General features: G+C 43.3%; 1 protein-coding gene across 3 annotated transcripts in view; it reads right to left on the bottom strand.

Moving 5' to 3' along the window:
- Positions 1–21,371, bottom strand: part of plekhh2 (pleckstrin homology domain containing, family H (with MyTH4 domain) member 2) — a 159,231-nt gene that overhangs the window by 105,324 nt on the left and 32,536 nt on the right. For 2 of the 3 annotated variants that reach the window (XM_078557164.1, XM_078557165.1), the window contains exon 3: positions 4,035–4,097. In XM_078557164.1, coding sequence (XP_078413290.1) covers positions 4,035–4,097 — 63 coding nt within the window. The remainder of the gene's footprint in view (positions 1–4,034; positions 4,098–21,371) is intronic. The other variant, XM_078557166.1, reaches the window with a different exon arrangement.

Here is a 21,371-nt window from a genome sequence, read left to right as displayed (position 1 = left end):
AAATTGACTGGCATCTCAATGTAAATTACATATTTGATGGTCACGACGTAGAAAAAAGCCATAAGAAATGTTATTAGTTTTCACTAATGTGGAAACAATTTGAATAACATGTAACAATGAGCAGAAATTACATTGCTGTATAACACTGGGGGATACTTTCTTGGAGTCATTACTGCAGAATAATAGCATACCATAAACAGCAAAATGTAAAGAGTCTATTTTGGAATTCTAATAGATCACTAGAAATTATGTAGAATAGCCATGAATAAAGGCGGTTAGTGATTTAAACCAAATTTCAAGCATGCTATCTATTAACTTGGTATATTTTTCAGGTAAGAAAAAGTATCATACAAAAGCAAAATACTGCTGATGCTAGAAATTTCAAATAAAAACAGAAAATGCGGGAAACCCTGATCAAGGTTCTGATGAATGGTCATCATCGACCCAAAACGTTAACTCTGTTTCTCTCCATAGATGCTGGCTGACCTGCTGAGTATTTCCAGCATTTTGTTTCTTTATTTTGGGAAAAAAAAGTAACAGCTAGTGCCTAAATATGTGATAATTGTTGCCAAGTAAGATCAATCAAAAGGAGAATCAGAGTCCAGAAGATTAAGACAAGTACTTTTGCTTTCCTTGTGGAATCAGGAGGATCAAGAGTACATTAATGGGCCACCAAACGTTCAAGTCCAGGTCAAACATTATGTTGAGCTTACGTGAACAGACCAGATCAGACTGAGATAGTGGCAAAGGAGCAAGGTTGGTGATGGACGGCAATGCCTTCAGTCTTCCCAATTTTTGGATAGAGAAAATTAAGGCTCATCAAAGGCTGGATGTTGGACAAGCAGTGTAATAGCACAAAGACAATGAAGCGGTCAGTAGAGGTGGGTGAGCGATAAAGCTTGGTGTCATCAGCTTACATGTGGAAACAGACAAATATGGACGGATTTTCTGTGGCCGGGGCGGGAACTAGGAGTGTTTGCCACTGCGAAGCCCGGTGGGAATTCACGCCAAATCGCACGATGCTGGGCTCATTAATTATGCAGTCAGGGGGTTTCCCGATGTATTGTATGGTGGTGTAGGCTGGTGATGTATGCCCTGCTATCATATCCGGGTGCCATATTTAAAAGGTGCCTGGTCATTAACTTCTTTGCTGCGCAACTACTGTACAAGGAGGAGATGGCCCAGTGATCCCAGGCAGCTCTGGCCCCCAGATTCAACGATGCTTCCCTCGATGTGCTGCTCTATGAAATGGAAGCCAGAAGGGGCATCCTGTACCCCGAGAATTGAAGGAGGAGGCCGAGTCGTGTGACCAAACCTGCATGGGAAAAAGCCGCCAGAGTGATCAGTGCACATGGCCTCCACCGGAGGACTGCCCTGCAGTTCCGGAAACAGATGAATGACCTCATCTGCACCGCCAGGGTAAATGAACACTCAACTGCTCATACCTCACTGAATGGCAGAGGGGACATAGGCCTCAGTGGCAAAGGCACCATCCATGCGGGCCATGCATAAAAGAGCTACTCAATGTTTTAAGGTAATACCTCATTGCCCCACTGCACTCCATCTGGTCTTCAGTCTGCAGGTGGAGAGGCCACTGCTGGTCCCTGACCCTTACATACACACAGCTCGGATGCTGTATGGTGAGGGGATGGGGATGGGGCGTGGGATGCGGTGGAGGGGGGGTTAGGCAGCAAGCACTGCTCATGACCTGCCACTGTGCTCCTTATCCTTCTATTTGCATGGGCTCTGCTCTGGAGGGTGCTGCCCCAGAACCCTTGTGACAACCTGCAGTGCATCAATCACCTGGCACACAATCCAGTGGGCTATTTGTAAGACTGGAAGCATGAGGAAGATACCTGAAACTTGTGAGAAAAGTTATACCTCATGGAATAAAAGGGACAGTAGCCACATGGGTACAAAATTGCTGAGTAATAGGAAACACAGAGTCAATGGTCAATGGATATTTTTCGGGCTGGAGGAAGGTTTGTAATGGAGTTCTCCAGGGGTTGGTATTGGGACCCTTGCTTTTCCAGATTATATATTAATGACCTAGATCTTGGTGTGCATGGGACAATTTCAAAGTTTGCAGATGATATGAAACTTGGAAGCATTGTAAACTGTGAGGAGGACAGTACAGAACTTCAAAAGGGCATAGACAATTTGGTGGAGTGGGCAGATGGGTGGCAGATGAAGTTCAATGCAGAGAAGTGTGAGGTGATGCATTTTGGTAGGAAGAACAGGGAGAGACTATATAAAATAAGGGGTACAATTTTTAAGGGGGTGCAGGAGCAGAGGGACCTGGGTGTAAATGTGCACAGATCATTGAAGGTGGCAGGACAGGTAGAGAGAGCAGTTAAAAAAGCATACAGTATCCTGGGATTTATTAATGGGGGCATTGAGTACAAGAGCAAGGAGGTTACGCTGAACTTGTATAGGACACTAGTTAGACCTCAGCTGGAGTATTGTGTACAGTTCTGGGCGCTACACTATAGGAAGGATGTGAACACATTGGAGAGAGTGCAGAAGAGGTTTACAAGAATGGTTCCAGAGATGAGAAGCTCAGTTATGAAGGTAGATCAGAGCGGTTGGGACTGTTCTCTTTGGAGAGGAGAAGGCCCAGAAGATGTGATAGAGATGTTCAAAATCATGAGGGGGCTGGATAGAGTAGATAGGGAAAAACTGTTCCCGCTTATAAAAGGATCGAGGATGAGAGGGCACAGGTTTAAAGTGATTTGAAAAAGAAGCAAATGTCATGTGAGAAAATAGTTTTTTACACAGCGAGTGGTTCGAATCTGGAATGCACTGCCTGGAAGTGTGGTGGAGGCAGGTTCAACTGAAGCATTCAAGGAGGCATTGGAAGATTATTTGAATAGAAACAATGTGCAAGGGTATGGGGAAAAGACAGAAGAATGGCACAAAGTCATAATGCTCATTTGAAGAGCTGGTGCAGACACAATGGCCCGAATGGCCTCCTTCCGCGCCATAATAATTCTGTGATTCTGTGATATGCAGCCCCCTCAATCCTGCCAACCCCCAGAATCTGGTTTTACTTCCCTGTGCCCTCCAACAACCCTCAGTGTCCCTTCATCCATCATCACAGGACTCTCAACCCCCCACCCTACCAGCTCCCACTGACCCCTTTAGCCTTCACCATCCCCTCCTATCAACAATTCCTTCAGTATGCCCCTCAGGACTCATCAGTTGACACCACCGACCCCTCCCTCTGAAACCCTTTCGCCTCTTCCCACCCATTGCTGCACATAGTGTTCCAGGGTCCACGGTCGCTGGAGGCCTCCATCTTCCACCGTCCATGAGCTGCCCCAGGCCTATTTCCTGCTAGCAGGTGAATCCCGACGTGTACACGACACATTGGTCCGGACGTGTTCCGGACCAGCGTGATATTCCACTGGCGGCATGGATGTTTGGACAGGGGAGGACAATTCTGGTCAGGATGTCATCTGTATCCCATTAATGGGATGCAAAACAGCTTCACTGTGGCCTCTGGCGGGAATGGCAACCCGCCATGATGGGCGGGAGTGTACGTTCCTGCCATCATTTCACGTTGATGGGAAACTGATTTTTCAATTCCTGCTGCATTGTCCCCCCACCTGCCATTAAACCCGCCGCTGTTGGGACTGGAAAATCCCAGCCTATGTCAGTCAATGAATGGGTCAAGGGACAGCACATAGAAGAAGAAGAGAGAACCAGAGCTGGATCCATGAGAGATTTCAAAAGTATGGGTGCTTTATAATTTCCATTTTGCCTCATTCAAATACAGAAGCTGATTGAGGAACCATGTGGTTCAGGATCAGACTCAATCAACATTTTTCCAATAGGACACATTTGCATGTTTCCAAAACATCTGTGTGATTTCTTGAAGTGCTTCAACTAAGTCAACATTGACTGCATCAGATGGTAGAATCATTAACTTGCAAGCATACTACTAAGTGTGAAGATGTGACATTTAAGGCCCATGGCTACACAACATAATCTAGAATGTACGCGAGAAAGAAGCGTGTTTGCTTATACACCACCTGCTGGTAAGCTTTCTCAGCACGATGGTTGGCATCAAGTACTTGCCTTTCCAACTGCTGCATCTGAAAAGCAGAAAACACGACATTAATATGAAGGTAGCTACAGCATGAATTCCATTGGTGCATTCTAAAATTGCATTGAAACATCTGTAGTTGATTTTCCCTGAGAGAAAATAAAGGACACTGTTGAGAGACTTGAGAAAGGAAACTAGACTAATCCAATACTGTAATAAAAAACATTATAGCAGTATGTTTCAGGAAACCTTTCAAGTACATAAATCAGTGCTACCACAGCATATTCGTTAAATGCAGTTGTGTATTGGCAATTCAGTATACATATGACAGGATGTATTAATAACCGCTTGCAAAATAATATTTGTAAGTTACTATTCTTCTGTTGAAATTAAGTTACTTTTAAAAAATTGAAGCCTGCATTTTACAATAACACTGAAGGCTCATTCCATAGACGAGAAGCACATGTCTCAACTTTGCAAGTTGCACTGCAATACAAAAGACCCACTGCATGGAGTATCACTTCAAGAGATGCTCTTTTCCCACTGTGCTCTCAGAAGTACAGCACTGTTAGTGCTAAGTAAACACTGTGCTCTGACCAAACTCTATGATATAAATGCGTGAATTCTAGTGCACTGTAAGGAGATACAGAAAACGGCTTCCCATTGTTGCAGTTCTGTGAAATACAAACTGGCCAATAGACTACAATATAAAGAAATTATAATACACCTTGTAATATTGAGGATCAATGAAAGCCTTCTCCAGTTATGACATTGCAGTGGAAAATGTGATTTTTTAGAACTAGTTTAGAATGATTTTCTTGGGCTATAAAAGCACCAGATAAATTATTCCTCCCTCCTGCGCCTCCACCACCAGCTCTCAAGCTCTGAATTTGATTAAGATTTTCACTCGTGAGCAATTGCAATTAGTTTGTGAGTTGGCAGATCCACATCATTGGCGAAAAGCATTTATCATTAGCCATAGTTGGCAATGAATAATGCAAGCGATTTGTTGCAGAATGATGCATGTAGTCAAAGTAATTAATGCTTTTTAGAATGCATCCAGGACTGCTTCCTGGATTAATTCCATGTGCAATGATGGAAATTGATTTTGAAGGGTAAACCTTAGGGTGACAACTTCTTTAAAAGCAGGAAACTATAGGCCAGTTAGGCTAACATCTGTCATTGGGAAAATGTTAGAAGCTATTATTGAAGATGTTATAGCAGGGCATTTAGAAAAATTCAAGGCAATCAGGAAGAGTAAGCATGCTTTTGTAAAAGGGAAATCATGTTTAATCGATTTATTGGAGTTCTTTGAAGGAGTCATGTGCTGTGGATAAAGGGGAACCTGTGGATTTACTGTCCTCAGATTTCCAGAAGGCATTTGATAAAGTGCCACATCAAAGGTTATTGCAGAAAATAAAAGCTCATGGTGTAGGGGGTAACATATTGGCATGGATAGAAGATTGGTTAGCTAACAGGAAGTAGAGAGTTGGCATAAATGGGTCTTTTTCTGTTTGGCAGGATGTGATGAGTGGTGTCCACATGGATCAGTGAAGGAGTTTCAAATTTTTACAATTTATATAAATGGCGTGGATGAAGAGACTGAAGGAATGGTTGCTAAATTTGCTGATGACACAAAGGTAGAAAATAAATTGTTAAGAGGACGTAAGGAGGCTACAAAGTGACATAGGTTAAGTGAGTGGGCAAAGATCTGGCAAATGGAGTATAATGTGGGCAAATGTGAAATTGTTCATTTTGATCGGATGAATAAGAAAGAAGCATTTATCTAAATGGTGAGAGATTGCAGAGCTCTGAGATTCAGAGGGATCTGGGTGTCCAAGTGCATGATTCACAAAATGTTAGTAGGAAGGTGCAGCATGTAATTAGGAAAACTAATAGAATGTTATCATTTATTGTGAGGGGAATTTATTACAAAAGTAGGGAGATTATGCTTCAGTTGTGCAGGACATTGGTGAGATCACATCTGGAGTACTGTGTACATTACTGGCCTCCTTATTTAAAGAAAGATGTAAATGCATGAGAAACAGTTCAGAGAAGGTTTACTAGGCTAATACCAGAAATGGATGGGTAGTCTTAAGGTTAAAGGCTGGATAGGTTAGGCTTGTATCCAATGGAATTTAGAAGAATAAGAGGTGACTTAATCGAAATCTTTAAGATCCTGAGGGGTCTTGACAGGGTGGATGTGGCGAGGATGTTTCCTCTTGTGGGAGAATCTAGAACTTGGGGTCACTGTTAAAAATAAGGGGTTGTTCATTTAAGACAGAGATGAGAAGAATTTTTTTCTCTCAGAGGGTTGTGAGTCTTTGGAACTCTCTTCCTCAAATGGTGGAAGCAGAGTCTTTGAATATTTTTAAGGCAGAGCTAGACAGATTCTTGATTGACAAGAGGGTGAAAAGTTATTGAGGGTAGGTAGGAATGTGGGGTTGAGGTTATGTTCAGATCAGTCATGATCTTATTGAATGGCGGAGCAGGCTCGAGGGGCCGAGCGGCCTACTCCTGCTCCTAATTCATATGCTCGTAAAAAAAAAATTCCCATTGAAAACAGCTGCAATACCGCAAATAACTGAAAATTTTCTCATTTTTGGTTGGGAAAGCATTAAGCAATAAGACAGCATTGAAATAACCCAAATATTTAACATGAACAAGTTCTGTTTTGCAATTAACTTGAGGAACAAATCCTCAGTGAATACATGAAGGATATCAGATTCCTCTCACTAGAATGTATTGTCTTCATCAAAGCACATCAAACTAAATCAAAACATGTTTAGACAGCTGTGCAATGTCATTAGAGGCTACATCTGTGCAACATTTAATATCATAGTCAACAATTTATGAAACATAAATAGCTGCACCCACTGGATCCGCCTTAGTTTGATGTTAGCATACACACATCAGATTCTTAGAACACAATGCTTCTGAAGGCTTGCCAAATTGAAAAGATACCTTTTTCAGCACTTTGCACCTTTTAAAAAATGGTGTCTAACCATCAAGTACCTGTTTCTGAAATCCAAACAATTAAAAATAACTATAATTAACTTTCACACCTTAAAGAAAGCAAATTTTGATTTGTTTCGCCATATACCCTAAACAAATGTGTTTAATCTGGTCCAATTGGGAATAATGGGCTGGATTTTGTGGTCAGCGGCAAAGCAACAGCACTTGCCGCTGACTTTGAAGAAAGCCCACAAAGATCTAGTAATCTCGGGGCAGAGATTCACTTTTCTCGATGCCAGTTTGAATTTGGCACCAAGTCAAAGGGGTCTCCAGGCATCCATCAACAATGTTGCCATTAAGCGGGTAAAGCAGCCAATCAGTTTTAAGCGTTCTTACAGCTTGCTAACCAAGAAGCAAAAATCATTGAGTCTCTTCACTTCTAATTTTAAATTTTACAGATATCAAAATAAATTATTGGGTCATTTGCGTAGGATTAAGGTAAAAGCTAAAAATGTCATATACAAATCTGTTTCAAAATAAAAGGCGGAATTTCTTACAAAAGAGGAATTTGACATTCAACAAATATAACATTAATCTTTCAGGGCCAGTGAGGCAGTTTAGCACAATTGTTTATTTTGTATCATCACACACGGATTTTTCCCTTTGCAGAATACAGTAAGACTCCATTTTAAGTCGTTTTGCTTTCAGATCAATCAGTTAATAGGGCAGGTATTTGCATTTAGTGTAGGAGTTTCGTTTTAATGTTGTTTTACACCTGGTCTAATGTAAGGTCACGTGACCTGATTGGCACCATTTTGAAGCAGCCTCACGCTGCTCCCCAACCTTTCCAATCGCACTGACCCTCCTGCTGGCCAACCCACCATCTCACCAACCCACCCTCTTGCTGACACGCCCGCTGGCTGACACTCCCCCTGGCCGACATCCCCGGTCGCTGCTGACCCTTCCTCTCACTAACTCTTCAGCTTGCAGCTTACCTCTCTGAACTTGCAACTTGAAGCAGCTGTCACTCTGAAGCTGCTCTTCCTCCTCTCACTGCTCATCTCCTCAGCTCTCGCTCAGAGAGTATTTGGGAGGGAGAAGCAGCGAGCAGGAAAGTTGGGGAACAGGAGATTCGGCAAGAGAGAGGGTTGGCAAACACTAGGAGGGTCAGCACTAACCAGGAGAGTTGGTGAGAGGGAGGGTCAGAGAGCATGATATGTGGCAAGCCGGAGAGTCAGCAATTGGGAAAGGCAGCAAGCAGGAGGGTTGGCAAGCCAGAGGGTTGGCGTGTGGAAGAGGTGGTGACTGGGTGGGAGAGTGGGAGAGGCAGTGAGTCGGAGGGTCGGGGAGTGGGAGAGGCAGCGAGCCAGAGTGTCGGCGAGGTAGATAAGTAAAAAGAGTTAGCAAGTACAACTTTAAGTAAGCACTTACTGTAGTGGGGAAAAGCTGGAAGGATTAGCAGGCTGATTATCAACCTGTTGAACTGCCTCATGAGCGTTCCTTCCAGTTTACCATGAAATGTGAATTTTGGAGGAGATGGTGGCATGGTCGTAAAGTCACTAAACTAGTAATCCAAAGGCTCAGATTAATGCTCTGGAGATGTGGGTTCAAATCCCACCATGACAGATGGTGGAATTTAAATTCAATTAATAAAATCTGGGATTGAAAGCTAGTCTCTAGTCTCAGAAATGGCGAAACTATCTTCAACTGTCGTAAAAACTAATTTGGATCAGTAACGTCCTTTAGGGAAGGAAATCTGCTGTCCACACCTGATCTGGCCTACATGTCTCCAGGCCTATTGCAATGTGGTTGACTCTGAAATGGTCTAGCAAGCTACTCAGTTCAAGGGCAATTAGGGATGGGCAACAAATGTTGGCCTTGCCAGCATGCCCACATCACATGAAAGAATAAAAAAATTAATGTCAGTAAAAACCCAGTTACACCTCAATGAACAAAATACAAGTTTTTCAAGGTTTTTACAGTGAGACTAAGAGCATAAGAATGGAGGTCCTCATCAGTTTAATGATTTCTAATTGACTGCATTCTAGGGGCTATCAACAGCACATTCTCCGGATAGGCATAGTGTCACTGATAGCAACTTCTGGATTTCCATGTTTAATTGTGCACTTACGGACTTCAGAAATTACAGTCAGTTTCAGAGCACTAAAGACAGAGAGTGCTGACTGTTTTGTTAAAGACAGTAAGTTACAGGAGGATATTAATAAACTTACAGAATGGGCAAATAATTGACAAATGAAGTTCAACACAGATAAATGGGAGGTAGTACATTTTGGGAGGAAGAATAGGGAGGTTACTTATTACTTGGAAGGTGTAAATCTAGGTGGGGTAGAGGAACAAATGAATCTCAGAGTATAAGTCCACCAATCATTAAATGCTGTGCCACAGGTTAGCCAGGCCATAAGAAAAACACGAATCAACGGTAAGTCTTTTTCCCCTGAGAGGGATAGAATTGAAAAATAGGGAAATTATGCTAAACTTATACTGAACCTTGGTTAGTCACATTCTGAATATGGCATCAGTCCTAGTTGCCAGATTATAAAAAGGATATGGGAGCATTGGAGAGGGTGCAGAGAAGACTTACAAGATTCACAATGCGTGAGTATACATATCAGGAAAGGATTGACAGGCTGGGTCTCTTCTCTCTTGAGAAAAGAAGGCTGAAGGGTGAACTAATAGAAGTCTTTAAAATTATGAAGGATTTTGATAGAATGGACCTGGGGAGAATGTTTCCCTTTTTGGGAAGAACATAATCAGAGGCCATCAATATAAGAAAGTCACCAAGGAATCCAATAGGGAACTCAGAATAAACTTCTTCACCCAAAGAGTAGTAAGAATGTGGAACTTGATACCACAGGGAGTAGTTGAAGTGAATAGTACGAATGTTTTTAAGCAGAAACTAGACAAGCATTTGAGGGAGAAGGGAATGGGTGATTACAACGTTGAATTTTAACTGAGAAAAGTTGTGAAGAGGCTCAAGTGGAGCATAAACACCAGCATAGATTGGCTGGGCCAAATTACTCGTTTCTGTGCCATATATCCTATGTAATGCTGTTGGAATGCTGCCTTCTTGACTTGTGAGCTTCGGTTGTTCTGCCAGCCAATGAACGCTGCTCGTTTTCCTTCTAGGCAGTCACATATCTTAGCATGGTTTTCGTCAATCAGTCCTGGCGACAACAATGCTCGAACCCAATAGTTTGAGTACAGGATTCTAGTATAGCTGATACTTTATGTCGATCCCACTGTTCTGGATTACAGTTGGATGTGTGAAGATTTTCCAAATTGGTCGTGAGCTACACTTGGGGCAGAATTTTTAGGTTGGCGTGCGGGTGCGACCTGATCGACCGCAAAATTGCGGGGGATGACATCGGGCGAGTGTCCCGACATCATCCCATGCTCACGTGATATTTTGGTCAGCGGGAGCGCGCAAAAGTCAGAAGTGCATCCGCCAACAATTAAGAAACCAATTAAGGGAATTAAAGTTGTAATTGTCTCCGATTTTTCGTGGTCTGTCCAACCTTACGGTGGGTGAATCGGCCAGGCAGCCGTTGCGTTTTTCAACAAACCTCATCCAAGGGTGGGATGAGGTTTCCGTTATTTAATAATAAAAATAAAAATGTATGGACAGAATTTTCATCATGTACATGTTCAGGTGACTGATTGTGATGCATGGACATTTATTTCCAATTTTAAAAGTTTTATTTATTGTTTTTAAAGTCTTCAGCTCCCTGAGGCAGCTTTCTGCCTTCAGGGAGCTTTCATTCAGCGCTCGCCCGTGCTCATGTCAGCGCCTGCACTCCTCGTGCCCCAACCCTGGCAGCGCTGAGTATTTCCTTATGTGTTTCATGCTGGCTGGCCGTTAATTGGCCAGCCAGCTTGAAATTGCGCTGGGAGGCTGATCAGGGTCGGCGGTCTGTTCCCTGCCGCTCCCGGGCCAGCCGATTGTGCCCGCACGCCAACCTAAAAACCCTGCCCTTGGAATTCCTCTCTTCGATTGGCCTGCTTTAGGGCCGAGACATTGATCTTCTTCCTCTGAGAGTTTTGGTTCTTGTGATACCTTGGTGTTAGGTGGACGTTCATCACCGATCAAACAAGTCGATGATCTGTCCAACAAGCATTAGTCCCCTGCATGGATTGAGTGATAGAGATATCACTTCAATTTTTGACTCAAAAAATGACATAATTCAGGTGCCAGTGCTTTGAACTAGGATGCCTCCATGTAGTTTTGTATTTGTCCTTCTGGCAGAAGAGGGTATTTCTTATAATGATGCCATACTGAGCACACTTTGTCAGCAGGACATCATTTGCATTGGCTTTTCCCAGTGCATTTTTCCCAATGGTTCGTCTCCTGACATCAGAGTAACGACCAACCCCGGCATTTAAACATTCCAACAACGCAAGGCTAACGTCCAAAGATAAATCCAGAAGATAAAGGACATGAGGTGGGAAGAGGGGGCCCAAGAGACCTAACAATATGTTGACCATCATTGCATGCAGGGCATTTCTGAAGTCACCAGGGCAATCTATAGGCCAAGATCAAAAGGATAAACTCCCCTTCGCTCAGAGAATGGTGTTTCTCTTCTTATGACAACGCCATCAGTCGATGCTAGAAAGAACATTTTCAACAACTCCTCAACTGTGAATCCACAGTGACAGCTGATAGCCTAGAGACTATCTTCCAGCACCCTGAGATTGAATCCTTGAGTGAATGACCATCGATGAGATGGTCAATAATCAAATGGATGATAAACAACAAAGCTTGCGGCCCTGATGATATTCCAGCTGAGGTCTTCAAATCTGGATGATTTTTGCTGAAATTAAGTCTCCATGCACTCATCCTATGGATTTGGGAAGAGAAAGAACTCCGTTCCCTGCAACCCCACCACGGCACTGACTTCAGGAATGTGACAACTGTAACTATGTATTGCTGATAAAAGAGACATGTCTAAGCTTTTTGTCTTGCACTTATCAGGGCACTTCACAGGAATACCAATATAAGGGGAAAACAACAATTTATACTGGATGTAAAGAGAGTGTTGATTGGTTGGCATGGGGCGTTGCTGTGGAGAATGCACCAGTGATGGTGACTGACAGCTAACTGCCAAGCATTGTTTGAAATTTAAACCAGGCAGCTTGACCCTGATTGGTCAAGGCATTGCCCTGAGGAATGAGTCAGCGAATGCTGTCACTCATTTTGTTTAGCTTTCCAGCCAGCGAGTGAGATTCCAATCACCTGGATTAAATTTCACCCAGGTTTCCAATCTTCTAGTCTTTAATCTTCTTATACATTTTTTCACCTCACATGATTAAGCTCAAAGTAACGGCATGAATAAACACTTGGTTTAGGATCACAATTATAACTTTTTTTAATAAGAGTGATTAATTGCAATTCCATCCAAATGTCCATTATGTGCCAATGCCAACAGGACAATGAAAGTCCAGCACTAGTTTATAACTGGACATCAATTTATAAAAAAATTGACAGATTATATGAGTAATGTGTGATGTTTTCATTTGCTGTAGCTTAGAATCCAGGATGCGTCTCAACAGAAAGTACATCAATGCTTTACCTGTTTGGTCACACTTGAAAATGGGCATGTTGCGGGGAGGGGGGTGCACAGGCAGTGGTGTGCATGTGGTAGGACACTGGTGTCGTATGACAAAGGTGCTAGCTCGCCAGAGGACCGGGTTGAACATTAGCTTTGTTGCAGAGGTTTCAGATGCTCACACTGAGTGGCCAGGTTGCCGATGAAGACCGATGGCCATTCATTAGGAAATACACTGCGCAGCCTGTAAGTGACCTTGCCAAATTGTTCCAGAGCATGGAGAAGCTCAGCTCCAACTTGTGTCAAGGCTTTGTGTAGTGCTTGGAGATCATTCTGTCCAACATGGATCGAGCAGTCAGATCCATGCTGGAGCCATGGCTGGTAGTTTTGACAGCTGCTATGGCAGCTAACATTGTTATTATGGAAGCTCAGATGTCCACAAACTTGGTTCTGTGAGGCCAGTACCTACAACTGGTGTTTCACAGAGATGTGTACAGGGGCCTCAGCTTTTTACCATATATATCAATGACTTAGGTGAAGGATTAGAGTTCTATATCCAAGTTTATAGGAGATGTTAAGTTAGGAGGCACAGTAAGTTGCATAAATGGGAGCAGCAAGTTATAGAGATATAGGTCAGAATCATTCCAGATTTGCACAAAGTGTGGTAGCGGGCAGGAAGAAAGTTGTTTTACCTGTTGGCCGCAATGGCGGGTTTTTGTGCCATATCATCCCACTCCCGCCTCATTAATTATGCAGCCACAGGAAACATGCCATCTCGCTAATGGGCAGACTCCGATTTGTCCACCATGCCGTTACCTCACCGTTTCCTCACGCAGGGTGCCATATTTGAACTGCAGCCATGTACACACTTTCCAATGCTTGCAACCCAGGACTGCTCCAGTGAAGGCATGGCCCCAAAAGCCAATTAGAGTGCAGCCTCCTGATTCAGTGACACATCCCTGGGACGCCGTCTGGATGTCATGGAGACCTACCGCGATTTCCCCTACCCCCCTTTGGCCGCAAGAGGCCCATCAGTCTCACCACTCCGGCTTAGGAGGCGGTCGTAGAGGCGGTCAGTGCCGATGCTGCACACAAGAGGTCGGCCATCCAATGCAGAAAACGGATGAATGATCTCATCCATGCCGCCAGGGCAAGGCAGCCATGTTATCACCCTAAACTCATACGCTCACAAGGCTATCACATGTCTACTGGCAACTCACTCACTGCCAGCTCAAGGGACATCACTACTCACTCTTTCACACACACCATCACATCTCCATCTGGCCTCATCTCCTCTGGAGACTGCTTCCTCAGCCCTCACCATCTTGAGTCCATTTGCACAGATCTACATGTGTCCCCACTCACACCCTGGGATACCCCCCATTCCGCAGTACAGCCTTCACCCTGTAGCCTCTTCCCTTGCCTGAGGTCACTTCTCCCCCTTCCCTAAGCAAGCCCTAGATGTGCAGCAGTTGAAAAGCCATCCCCGCCTTACATTTCGTCTGGTAGGTAGAGACCTACCAGTTCGCCCCCCCTAAAAGTGATGTATTGCTGCCTGCGAAGCCTGGCGCTGATGACTGTGATTGCTGCCCAAAGAAAGGAGGTTCCGAGTGAAGTGCACCTCGTCAGGTGCACGTCGCTTATATACAGTAGTGAAACACGTTGGCTATGCAATCACACCAACCTGCCCAGATGATCCAGCATGGGGGCTGATTCCAGTGAGCAGGTCTTATAATGAGATGCTAAAGTATTGAAATTTGGTTCCTGAAGTGCAGCAATGGAAAAAGCGGCCCGTCATTGACGATGGAATGGATGGTCGCAAACTGGTTTCATAACGGCTTGAAACCAATTTTTGGCGTTCTTGCCATAGCGATTCCCTGCCCCCATTCTTCCACCGGCCCGTTATGATGCCCGATGCCAATGGGGCCAGAAAATTCCATCCATAGATAGGTTAGACGAATGGACAATACTGTGATAGATGTAGTTTAATATGGGTCATCTTTCTTTTTCGTCCACTTTGGATCCAAGAAAGCCAAATTGGAATATTTTCTGAATGGAGAGAAACCAAGAATTGTGGAAGAACAAAGGGATTTGGATGCTCAGGTTCAGAAAGCACTAAAAGCTAGCACACAGTTAAAAAGAATTTTTTTAAAAGGGTGATAGAATGTTAGCCTTTACCTTGAGGGTCTTTTTGGAGTTCTACAAAAGCGTGGAAGTGATGCTACAGTTGTACAGAACCTTGGCAACCTGGAGTATTGTGCTCAGATCTGGGCATGGCACCTCAGGGAGGATATATTGGCCTTGGAGGGGGTACAGCGCAGAATCAATAATACCAGGGTTTAAAAGGTTAAATTATGAGGGCAGATTGCCTAAACTTGGTTTGTATTTCCTTCCGTTTAGAAGACTGAGGGGTGATCTAGTCAAGGTGTTTAAAATGATGAAAATGATTTGATACAGTAGATTCAGAGATGCTATTTCCTCTGGTCTGCAATTCTGCAACTAAAATTAGAGCTAGGTCATTTTGGAGTGAAATCAGTGTAGTGTAAGTCTGGAGCTATCTCCTCCAAACTATTGTAGATGTTGGGTCCATTGAAATTTTCAAGATGGAGATCAACAGATTTTTATTGGGTAGGGATATCAATAGATATGGATCAAAAGGGGATAAATAGAGTTCAGCCACTAAACAACCAAGATCTAACTAAATGGTAGAAAAGACTTGAGGTACTGAATGGCTACTCCTGTTCTTATATTCCTGTGTTTAGCTCATATGCGATGGAGATTTTAAAGCATCAAAAATGCAGCTCTTTTTTCAGCACAGAACAAGTCAAAATGGTAATTTCAACGATTTAAGTACTGTACTGTACATATTCTTTCTAGTGATGTATGAATTAGTTTGACTTTGGCTCAGCATGCTTAACTTGTTTTTAGTTCAATGAGGTACATTTGTGGAAATTTCATTTTGAATGTTGATTTAGGCTACAGGAAATGTTGCCTCAGAGAAAGCCCTGACAGGGACAATAATTGTTGATCGTCATTGGGGTTAAATCCGTACTGAGCATTTAAACCTAGCGTCATAGAAGTATAAGCTAATATTACCCCACAGTAAACTCTCAAGGCTTCATCAATCAATGCTCACATACAAAAATCTAAACTCCAATGAAGGGTTCCTTGTTGAATTTCTACCTCCCATTCATTGCATCCTGCATTCTGCCAATTACTACACCATTCCACAGATTCTTGTGGTAACCTCTTACAGATAAACTGAGCACTGCAACAAAATATCTTTCTCTGTCAAAAAAAATGACAATAGCAGCTATTTTAATAAAATGCAAATAATGTGAAACATTTGACGTAGTTTGATTTTGCAATAATTCGCAAGGCAGGCAGGCAGGATTGTGGCAGGAAATATCCTCAATTCTCTGCTGCAATGTACATCTATGTTGTCACTATATAATACTTTGTAAATAATAGAGTGGTTCTTGTGAAGAACAATTCTTTGTGTGTTTGAAATCACCACACTTTCACCTTAGAGCTAAAATAAACTACAAGGTGCAATGACATTGGGCAGAATTTTCCCAGCCCTGTGGAGGTGGCTTTGTCGCTGAGGAGGAGGGAACAGAGAAATTGCCTGAAAAAGCAATGGACCCATGCGCTTCTGCCTCCTTTTGCTTCTCCCACAGGCGGGGATGCAGTTGTGACAGCAACCCGCCTGGCGGCAATAGGAATGCAACTAAGTATTAAGAAGCCACTTAGCAGTGATTATTGCAGCAGCACAGCAATTTTGCTGGCATTACACAGGGCCCCCCCCGTTATGTCTGCAGCCTGGCAATTGTAAGGAGGTGGATGCTCGGCGGGAGGTCAAGGCTGCATTACAGTTGAAAGAGATCAAAATGTTTCTGGCAGAAAATGGCAAGCTTGCTATGTTCTCATGTCACAATTTTGCACTGGGTGTGGAATTTCTAGAGACATGTGATTCTGATCATAATGTGCCTAATGAAGTCTTAGCCACTCTGTTAATCACAGAATCACACAGTGCAGAAGAGGCCCTTCGGTCCATCGAGTCTGCACTGACACGTGGTATATTAATTGTATTATTAAGGTTAAGTATATTCAGTGGGAGGCATTGAGTACCATAAGCACATATGTAGAGCATCTTCTGGGGTGCATTATCAAACCTGAAAACTACATTTTGATTTGATTTTGTAAGTTTCCTTTGACATTTTATTTTAGTTACAGTGCCCCATCAGGGGCTGTTTACCCTCTCTGATTTATCAATCTTTTTATTTATTGATTTTCTTTTTGCCAGAAGAGTATAAAGAGAATCTTAGGGCCAATCAGTGTGGCCGAGTCCAAATACATCTCTTCTCATTATTCCTGGTTTTAATGACCTGCCTACAGAGTTAATTATCGTTTATTAGAAGAGAATTTGAAGAGAATCTTGCTAGATGTCACCAATAGAACTTGTGGGTTGTGTGTCGATAGATGTCCAGCTTGCGGCCAAAGTCATCCGCAGCCTGAAAACGGTGGTACTCGGACCCGTTGGCACTCGTGGGTGTCGAGGCAGCTAAAGCATGCGGTGTACCTTCCATCTGAGCTGACTCCCGTTCGGATGGAATTTCACATTGGTCCTGCGTCCCGACACCTCCCTCGGGAGCCGCAAACCCACAATTTGAGCCGTTTCGCGGCAATTCCTTCCGTGCCTTTCCATTTGGCGCGGAAGGGGTTCCTGTATGGCCTGCTGCTGCACACCCCCACTTTCTCGCCTTCCTCCACCGCCAGGACGTGCCATAGCGTGCTGTCAGGGCATCTGGCGGTGGGGCAGGTCCTCAATGGAGGGCTCACTATGTGGGAGGCCTCCATTTTTCCATTGGGGACCTTGCGTGGAGGGTGTTACATGCAGCAGTGCCATGCAATTGTAGGTTAAAAGGTGGTTCATGGACTCCCAGGCTGCATGCGTTTTCTGCGGCCAAGGGGCATCAGTGTTCCACGTGGGCGTAGATTGCCAGAGGTTGCAGCCCCTTTTTCGTTATTTGAAGGAGCTGCTCCTCAATGTTTGGTTGTACTTCAGCCCACTGCTTCAGATCTTTGGTCACTGGGTGCGGAGGAAGGCGGGGAGGGAGGAGGACCTCCTCGCAAGCCTACCCTTGGGCCTGGCCAAGATGGCCATCAACTTGGTCCAGGCAGCGGGCAGTCGAGGAGGTGGCCCGACCTGACTGGATGCCCCTCTACTGAGGCTACGTTCGTGGCCGGGTGGCCCTGGAGAGGGAGCACGCGGCGTCCACTGGTATGCTAGAGGCTTTCACAACCGGTGGGTGCCACGGGGGCTGGGGTGCATCATCCCCCCCAGTATTGATATTTTAATTTGATTTTTTAAGTTTTCTCTGACATTTTGTTTTAGTTACAGTGCCCCATCAGGAGCTGTTTACCCCCACTTGTTTATTAACTTTTTTGTTTAATTTATTGAGTTTTGTTTACCTCAAAAGAATCTATAAAGAGAACCTTCTGGGGTGCATCATCAACCTGGGAAATCACATTTTGATTTTATTTTATAAGTTTCCTTTGGCATTGATGTGTGAAGCCTTTCATGACCAGTTGGCATCGCGGGCTTGGAGTGCATTATTGACCACCAGAACAACATTTTACTTTGATCTGGTAAGTTTCCTTTAAGATTTTGTTTTTTGTTTCAGTGTCCCTTTAAGGGACTGTGCTCTTTATTTAAATTTGTTTAAGTTGTGTAATTTTGTTTAATTTAGTTTGAGTACTCAAAGAAGGCTATAAAGAGAATCTTTGGGTCTGTCAGTGTGGCTGAGTGATTAAGGCAATGGAGTCCAAATCCATCGGGATTTTCCACTTCTCATTATTCCTGGTTTTAACTGTGTGTCTACAGAATTAATTATCGGTTATTAAAAGCAAATCTTGCTGGATGTCAGCAATAGAACTTGTGTGCTATGCATTGGTAAATGTCCAGCTTGCGGCCAAAGACATCTAGAAACTTAAACCACATGGGGCAGAATTTTTCTCTCGTCAGGCGGGTGCATGCCTGACCCGAACGAGCATAAAATGACACCTGATGATGTCGGGCGAGTGTCCCGACATCGCTATGCACTCATGCAATATTTCTGTCGAAGGGTGCATGCGGGAGTGGGCAGCGCACCCACCGACAATTAAGCAGCCTATTAAGGCCCTTTGTCAATTAATTGACTGGAATTTTTCGCTGCCAGTTCAACCGTTCGGTTGGTGGGTGGGCGAAAAGGCTAAGCGGCGTTTACATTTTTGCTTCTTGTCAGATATGGGCAGTAGGGGAAGGAGTAGTATGGAACGACTAACATCCTGAAAAAGCCTCTCCTATGTTTGCATCCATCCTAAACCTATTTGCAGCTTCCTGTGTGATCTATGGATGCACAGACCTGATGGCTTCAATTACATTGCAGAATCTGGTCCCAGTTGGATGCCTTATTTCCCAGTGGGAGGACAGGAAATTTGATAGGAGATCTGAAACATGGAAAGATGGATATGGATTTGAGGCGTGTCCATTCAAAGACTTCAAAAAGGAAAGGCAGGTTGCAGACAGAGCAGTAGTATGCAAGGAGGTGGGTTTTCTGAGAAGGGGATAATGACAGTGCTTTTGATATGGAGGGGTATAAGACCTGAGGAGTGGGAACCATTTAGAATGTCAGCTAGAATGGGGGCCAGGAAGGAAGTTGGATGATCAACAGGTAGATCTCCATTGACAAGATGAGCTCAAAGAGGGCTTGGAGAAGGTAGGCGAGAACGATGCAGGTTTAGGTCTGGGATGAGGGGAACTTTGAGGGAAGGCAGAACTCGGTATTATTACCAAATAAAGTTGTAGAAACTCTAAATATTAAAGTATTATCTAATATTCTGTACCATCAATAAGTGATGCATTGCTTGGGCTTTCCAGTGTGCAGAATGTATATATTTATCGATAGTCCAGTAAGTCCTGAAGGCAGGCTTCGTGTCACAAAGGGGCCTGTACAGTATGAAGGAGATGAAGAAGTTAATTCTGAAAAAATAAAAATGATTGTTGGAACACCATCACGTTTTGTCATGGGATGGTAAAATGTGAATTTGTGGTCTGAAGACATCCCCATTTTGAAAATTTCCAAATTCTGCCAGATTTTTATGGGAGGCAACAAGCAGAGACAATCTGCCTTCCCAGAGAGATGAAGGGAACATAAGACAGAGGCATTTGTTCATGTGTTACTGGAAGACCCAGGAAAGAGGAAAGTAGAGAAACATTTAAAAACTCTCCCTTTCCATCTGTCAGATTGTAAAATTCCAGCAAATTCATTGCAATAGATAGGCAATTATCAGTGCTGGAAGTTATAATTTAACAAAATCAAAAAGTGAACATTTGCAAATTATAAAGCTTTCCTTCATTAAGAACAAGGTTCACCAGAAACTAAAAATTAACTTCAAGGAGTGATTTGCCATAATTTGCACCAGTTTCACAGGCCATGATGACAATACGATAAGGCAATCATGTGATTGTCTGTGAAAATCAAAGTCTTTGTAGTTCCCAGAATAAACACAGATCTCTTATCTATGCTACATATCACTTCCTTTATGGCACAATAACACATCAAATGCAGAGTGGCTAGATTTTGAACTGTACACTTTATATACTTAACTCCTTAGTTATAAGCCCAGAGTCAGTATTGATTTAATATAATATGACTGCAAGATGCACTACCATATAGATGTTCTGGATCAACAAAAGTTACGCTGTGTTTGAAAAGAAGTGACAGTCTCTAGCCCTACTTCTAATGTCACTTTTCAGCCATATCCACTATTCTGTTTACTTCAGCGTTGCTAGAAAATGCACCCTTATTTCCTATAGTTAAGTGATGTCACAGGAAACTGTAAAGGGTTAACATCAGAAACACACATGATGCTGATATAATAATGTTATCAGATCACATGACTGAGAAGTATGACAAATCTAGAAGGAGGAGAAGCTCCAACCTCGTGCAGAAGTCCAAATGTGTAAATATTTATTGCAATTATAGAGTAATGGCTTTGAGAAACGATTGATCCAAGCAGCATACTTTGGGAGAATAGACAATCCCCAAAACCTGTGTCTAGACCCTAACCACACGACAAAACATGGTAGCAGCATGTAAAAGGCCCAGCAGACCTTATAAAAGATACAGGGCTGGCAGAAAAAGAGATCCTCGCAGTAAGGATAAAAGAAAGAAATTATAACTCACAAGATATCCAAACATCGCAGGAGTAGCAGACACAAGCTGAGACACAAACCCGGAGACCAGGCAGCAGTGAGCACAGGCCTGAAGCAGCAAGCAGCAATACAGAAGCAGGAACAATTCCAGGGCTCAGTGGAAGCATTGAATCCATGTTACCACTTTCAGAACCATTTCAGAGTAGAAATGCTTGTGATGGACCCAGAAGTGGAAAAACTGGAGATAAAGGTTCACAAGGTACAGAACTGCTTCAAGATTACACTAAAATGATCAAAATGACCAGGTCAGTACATTACTTTATGCAATTGGATCTATCACTGACAACAGTCCCGGCAGATTGAGGGATGGCAAATGTAACCCCACTAGGTAAAAAAGGAGGGAGGGAGAAAACAACAAATTACAGACGAGTTAGCCTAACATCAGTAGTAGGGAAAATGCTAGAGTTTGTTATAAAGGATGTGATAGAAAATATCAACGGGATTAGATGAGGTCAACATGGATTTATGAAAGGGAAATCATGTTTGACAAACCTACTGGAGTTCTTTGAGTTCGTAACTAGCAGAATAGATAAGGGAGAACTAG

This window comes from Cetorhinus maximus, chromosome 14, assembly GCF_964194155.1.
Source record: "Cetorhinus maximus chromosome 14, sCetMax3.hap1.1, whole genome shotgun sequence".
NCBI lineage: Eukaryota > Metazoa > Chordata > Chondrichthyes > Lamniformes > Cetorhinidae > Cetorhinus > Cetorhinus maximus.
This window is presented reverse-complemented; position numbering and strand designations above follow the sequence as displayed.